The sequence below is a fragment of the Salvelinus fontinalis genome, chromosome 18 (assembly GCF_029448725.1).
Source record: "Salvelinus fontinalis isolate EN_2023a chromosome 18, ASM2944872v1, whole genome shotgun sequence".
Classification (NCBI taxonomy): domain Eukaryota; kingdom Metazoa; phylum Chordata; class Actinopteri; order Salmoniformes; family Salmonidae; genus Salvelinus; species Salvelinus fontinalis.
In genome coordinates, this window is record NC_074682.1 from 10,712,244 (window position 1) to 10,718,025 (window position 5,782).

General features: G+C 39.2%; 1 protein-coding gene across 1 annotated transcript; it reads right to left on the minus strand.

Annotated features, from left to right (window-relative positions):
• Nucleotides 1-217: 217 nt before the first annotated feature.
• LOC129815949 (tumor necrosis factor receptor superfamily member 9-like) lies at nucleotides 218-2,656 on the minus strand. Its single transcript, XM_055870160.1, has 7 exons — nucleotides 2,421-2,656; nucleotides 2,066-2,179; nucleotides 1,732-1,866; nucleotides 1,560-1,638; nucleotides 1,168-1,400; nucleotides 940-1,053; nucleotides 218-756 (listed from the first exon to the last, which is right to left on the minus strand). The coding sequence occupies exons 1-7, from the start codon at nucleotides 2,515-2,517 to the stop codon at nucleotides 665-667; spliced, it is 864 nt and encodes a 287-aa protein (XP_055726135.1). The 5' UTR covers nucleotides 2,518-2,656; the 3' UTR covers nucleotides 218-664.
• Nucleotides 2,657-5,782: the final 3,126 nt, after the last annotated feature.

The following is a 5,782-nucleotide window of genomic DNA, read 5'->3' on the forward strand; positions in this document are numbered from 1 at the left end:
CGAAAACGTGAGTGGAAGTCATATAGACTGAGTGGAAGAATCTCTCTCACGGAAAAAAAGAGGCAGACGTATAGCCTATCCACAGGGGGAAGCCCCGACCCAGCGTCAGTATCTCTGTCTTTATGTACTTTCTATATATCCTGATACTTCTGTTCTTGCTGAGTCATAGCTCATGCAAATGGATTCACTTTTAAGAATGGGCAAATTGGCATTAAGATCATGTCAAATGTTCAAAGGTTTTATTTGCAAAACATAAACGACAACCAAATTTAACACAATACACATTGTACAATATTTCACATTATTTTGCCAGACTGGCAATGTTGTCACATTATCTTTCTTCTAAATCTTAACCAGACACAGGAAGGAAGTAGTAGGTCTATTTCTCAGAAGTTTGTCAGTAGCCCATTTGTGAAAATAACATCATGCGGATCTCCCAGAGCAGCAAATAACAACCATCTTGTTGCTAAGGAGGCAAGGCAAAGTAATAGACTTACCTAACATGCTTTTCCATAATAACAGATTACATGGGAATCAAATATTGACCATATTTGTTAATTTTCAAACAGGTGTTTGAAGTGTTTTCTGGTTTAAAATACATTTATTCTGAGTAACATTGAGAATAATTGCAGCATTTCGACAGACAGATAACCAGGTTTTTCCATCATGGCTCCCCCAAGCTTGGTGTTTTCACCAGGGAAGAGAGACTGTTGTCCCCACTTTCTTCAACTGGCCTCCGGCACATTGAGTCCTGGGCTGGGGCAGAATGATAGAGTTAGAATCCCCAAACCAAACAACGCACAAAATATACACAGACGACATTCCAGATTTAAGAGCCTATTAAACTCAAACGACAACACACGTAATAGCCAAAGAAACCGAAATAACACTTCTCATAGTCATTTTGTGACTTTGCGTTTCACTAACAGTAGCGCATACCTGCTTTGACACTCGGGTTCTTGTAGTTCTTGATGCAAGGAAGGATGACCAGGTTGCAGGTCACAGCGGTAAGTAGAAAAGTAAGCAGCAGGACGATTCCAATGAGTAGCATTACTGGAATACAGAAATAAGACATTAGTCATACAAAGCCATACAACTATCCACTGTAGCACAATGTTTTACATGGATGTATAATGTCATGCCCTAGAGTCAAGAACAGCGTGCAACCATGGCCATAGTCTGCCGTTGAGGACTTGGGGGCTGGTGTTACAGTGGGGACATCGGGATGACGAGATGACCCTTGGCTCTGGTTCTGGATCAAGGACTTAGATACAGTCTGGATAGAGCCAGAGGGGGAAGTGGGCTGCATTGAGGGGAGGGTCTTCCCGTCTGACTCTGACTCTTCATTACAGATTACATCTGCCATCGTAGTGCCTGAAGTCGTCACTCCACCACTACATCTAAGACACAGACACGAGTCAAACTACAGTTAAAATGATTCCAAATCAATTGCAGAGTATGACAAAAAGTCCAACATTATATTGTAAATGTAAGGAGACTGCTTGATACATCAGCAAATTGCAAAAATCGGACAAATGCTTGTAAGTTTTTCTACATACTCTCGCCATTTCGCACATGTAGAGTCCTTGTCGGTGGTAAAGAATCCATGCTCACATTCACGGCATTTGCTTATTATACCTGAATAAAGAAATTAGGCAGCATGCCAGTTATTTACAGATGTGTACTCATCAATCCACTGAAAAGCATCAGTATTATGTGATTCCACTTTACCTGATTTATCCAACCCAGAACCCACGGGACACTTGCATATCGTAGAGTCTTTGACACTGTTAGTGAATCCTCCACGACACTGACATATAGCATTAGAAGTCTTTGTGCACTTTGATATTACCTCACTCCCAGAACCTGCATAGAAACAATCACATCGTCTGTGGGTTACACTGGCATATTTTATGGCTATTTAGATTCAACTCAAGATTTGTTGTGGGATCATTATACATTTTGAAAGATGTCCTCTTCTGTCATGATTTACACATCAACAGGTTATTGTTTACATAATGTATTCGTACTGATTATAACTCCTTATTGCATAATCATGACTTACTCTCATTGCAGGAGTTGCAGGGTTGACATTTCTGAGATTCATTTGGTACTGCCTGGAAGGCCTCGTCGGGGCACGGTTCACACTGTCCCTTGTTTCCTCTACTTTTCCTCTCACCTTGATAATATCATTCACATTATTGTCATTGTACTGGAATTGTTCCTCATATCGAACAGAGTCATTATTTCATTATAAGTGTCAACAAATTAGAAGTAACCTTAATAGTATCAATGGTAAAGAAAAAACATTCAAGATAAGTCTGCGTCTACACTCATCCGCATCGCATGGTAGAGTATGATTCCCAGCAAAACATAGAGAAGCTCCACAATAGCCCTTAATATTCATGAACATACTTTACCTATTTTGCATGTATAAGCCTCCACAGGATTTAAAAATCCATTACAAATAAAAGCACACAAATAGATGAGCACCCAGAATCTAGACGGGATCATCATATCACTCTCCCAATAGAAAAAATAACGCCTGTCTGTCAACCTGTAGAGAGAGGGTGTAAAACTATATGGAAGCTACTACGGTGATGAAATCTCACTTATATCTACAGTTTATATCGATGTTTGATGTGGTGTAGTTCAGCTGTACCATGTCTGCGTTAACATTCCGTGATGAATCATAATTTCCTGTTCCTCTTAAGTTACCCCCGCCCCAAGAGTGGTAAACAAATTATATTTCTCTCATTCTTTCAACTGAAAATCCTCTGTTATTAAAGATTCATTATATTTCCTTCAGGTCACTAACACTCATGTAGAATTTTTATTTTACTCTTTGTTTGTGAGAGGTAATCAGTTACCAGTTACCTGTCCAAAATTGTAATCAGTAACATAACATTTGGGTTACACAAACTCGGTAATGTAATATGATTACATTCAGTTACTTTTAGATTATTAAGAGGCATTTGAAGAAGACAAAAATGGATGTTACCAATTGAACCCCATCTATTGCAGGATAAATAAATGTTAAAGTTTACATAGCTGGCCATAGATGATGTTACATTTTACTTTATGGGTTGGTTATGTAGGCTTCTTCTAACCCATCACTTTCTACTACATATAATAATATGATAAAATTCTATATTTACAATTCCAGTCATTCCAATAAATGTTATACCCATTGATCTTCAAGAATAGGATTTGGAAATATGGATGTATAGATTAGCCAAATTGTTTTACCTGAGCATAACCCCCAAACTAAGGACTTATTAGCCAGCTGTCACGCCCTAACCATAGAGAGCCCTCTGGCCCTCTGAGAGCCCTCTATGGTGTATAGGTCAGAGCGTGACTAGGGGGGTTTCTAGCGTTTCTATTTCTATGTTGGTATTTGTATGGTTCCCAATTAGAGGCAGCTGATTATCGTTGTCTCTAATTGGGGATCATACTTAAGTTGCCCATTGTTCCCACCTGTGTTGTGGGATATTGTTTTCAGTTAGTGCCTAAGTGCGCGCTGTACTGGACGGTCGTTTATTCTTTGTTGTTTTTGTTAAGTTTCACGTTGAAATAAAGTATGTGGAACTATACGCGCACACGCTGCGCCTTGGTCCGCTCCTTTAGACGAATGTGACACCAGCCCTACTTTGTTGTTTATGATTTTGTTGTCATGGAGGACTGATTGGGCTCATTGATTTGAGTTGAAAAACAAATGCTGCACTCATGGAATGGCATGCTTTGAGCACTACTGAAAAGTACTATTTACATGTGAAGAATTACTGCTATATGCTGCATTTGCTATAGGCCTATTGTTAAATGTTTTGTTAGTGACACTTTGATATCTAGATAATCCACAGATAGCACTAACAAAACGGCACCCCGCCTATGTTTTGGTAAAAATCTGAGGGGTGGGCCTGGAGAAATGTAACCACTCTCAGATTAATAGACAGAGCTATGGATGCAAGGACTGACCATCGATGATATCAAAATTTGTGTTTTAACCATATTATGAGGCTATACAGCGTTTGTTCACATTTACAATGTTTACAAACATTAGAGAAAAACCACATTATATTTTGGGTTCTCATTGAGTGTGACAGTTGAATTAAGCTCATGAGGCATTTATAAGTTATATTCTTCAATAATCAATGTATATATGTGTATACATACACTACCGGTCAAAAGTTTTAGAACATCTACTCATTCAAGGGTTTTTCTTTATTTTTACTATTTACTACATTGTAAAATGGTAGTGACGACATGAACTATGAAATGACACATATGGAATCATGTAGTAACCGAAAAAGTGTTAAACAAATCAAAACATATTTGAGATTTGAGATTCATCAAAAAGCTACCGTTTGTCTTGACAGCTTTGCACAGTCTTTGCACACTCCTCCACCAATTTTCACAGTGGGTGCGAAACACTGGCTTGTAGGCCTCTTCAGGTCTCGCGCCCACTGTGAAATTTGGTGGAAGATCAGTGATGATCAGGGGGTGCTTCAGCAAGGCTGGAATCGGGCAGATTTGTCTTTGTGAAGGACTCATGAATCAAGCCACGTACAAGGTTGTCCTGGAAGAAAACTTGCTTCCTTCTGCTCTAAATGACAATATTTTTATTTGGAATTTGGGAGAAATGTTGTCAGTAGTTTATGGAATAAAACAAAAATGTTAATTTTACCCAAACAGTATACTGTTTATATATATAGTCCAAAAATGGATGTAGCAACTACAGATTGCCCCTTTAAGTCTATCAAAAGTGTGCGAGTTTGAGCATGTAATCCATTACTCCCCAACCCTGCATGCCATGTATACTAAATCTCAGCATAACCCACCTTCTCATAGGCTTTATTATGTAAAGAATTCGAGTTTCAAAATAAGTTGAGGTGTAAAAATGGAATGTATTGTTGTGTTTTATTGACAACAAAATATCCCGATATTGCAGACAAGAAAGTATTTTATTGTTCTTGCATGATGTCATCTCCTCCCACTCTGTTAGCTTCTCATTAGGTCCACTTAAAGTTATCTCATATCTTGTTACGGGATGACTCATTGTTGTCCATTGTTCAATATTGTACATGCTATAGTTGACATTTTGGCAAGAAAAACAACCAGAAACATTGAATCTTCAACAATATTTTTAACACAATTTCCTTCCCTACCCTTTGCAAAACACCACATGATGATTCCACTGCATGGAGGGAGAAAGATTACTATCTGCATGGTTTTCATACACTAAGTGTACAAAACATTAGGAACCTGCTCTTTCCATGACATGATTCCTTGACGCCACCTGTTAAATCCACTTCAATCAGCGAAGATGAAGGGAAGGAGACAGGTTAAAGAAGGATTGTTACGCCTTGAGACAACTGAGACATCGATTGTGTATGTGTTCCATTCAGAGGGTGAATGGGCAAGACAAAATACTGATGTGCCTTTGAACGGGGCATGGTAGTAACTGCCAGGCTCACCAGTTTGAATGTGTCAAGAACTGCAACTCTGCTGAGTTTTTCACGCTCAACAGTTTACCGTGTGTATCAAGAATGATCCACCACCCAAAGGACATCCAGCCAACTTGACACAACTGTGAGAAGCATTGGAGTCAACATGGGCCAGCATCCCTGTGGAACGCTTTCGAGACCTTGTAGTCCAAGCCCCTACGAATTGAGGCTGTTCGAAGGGCAAAAGGGGGTGCAACTCAATATTAGGAAGGTGCTCCTAACGTTTTGTACACTCAGTGTATGTATTCTACCACGTCTAACAGACTCATGGAGAGACA

What these genes read in the sequence shown, in the direction of transcription:
- LOC129815949 (XM_055870160.1), bottom strand. Translation starts at nt 2,517, where the DNA reads ATGATGATCCCGTCTAGATTCTGGGTGCTCATCTATTTGTGTGCTTTT. An exon ending in TTCTGGGTTGGATAAATCAG is followed by an intron (nt 1,639 to 1,731) that starts GTAAAGTGGAAT and finishes TTCTTTATTCAG; the next exon opens with GTATAATAAGCAAATGCCGT. An exon ending in ACATGTGCGAAATGGCGAGA is followed by an intron (nt 1,401 to 1,559) that starts GTATGTAGAAAA and finishes TCTGTGTCTTAG; the next exon opens with ATGTAGTGGTGGAGTGACGA.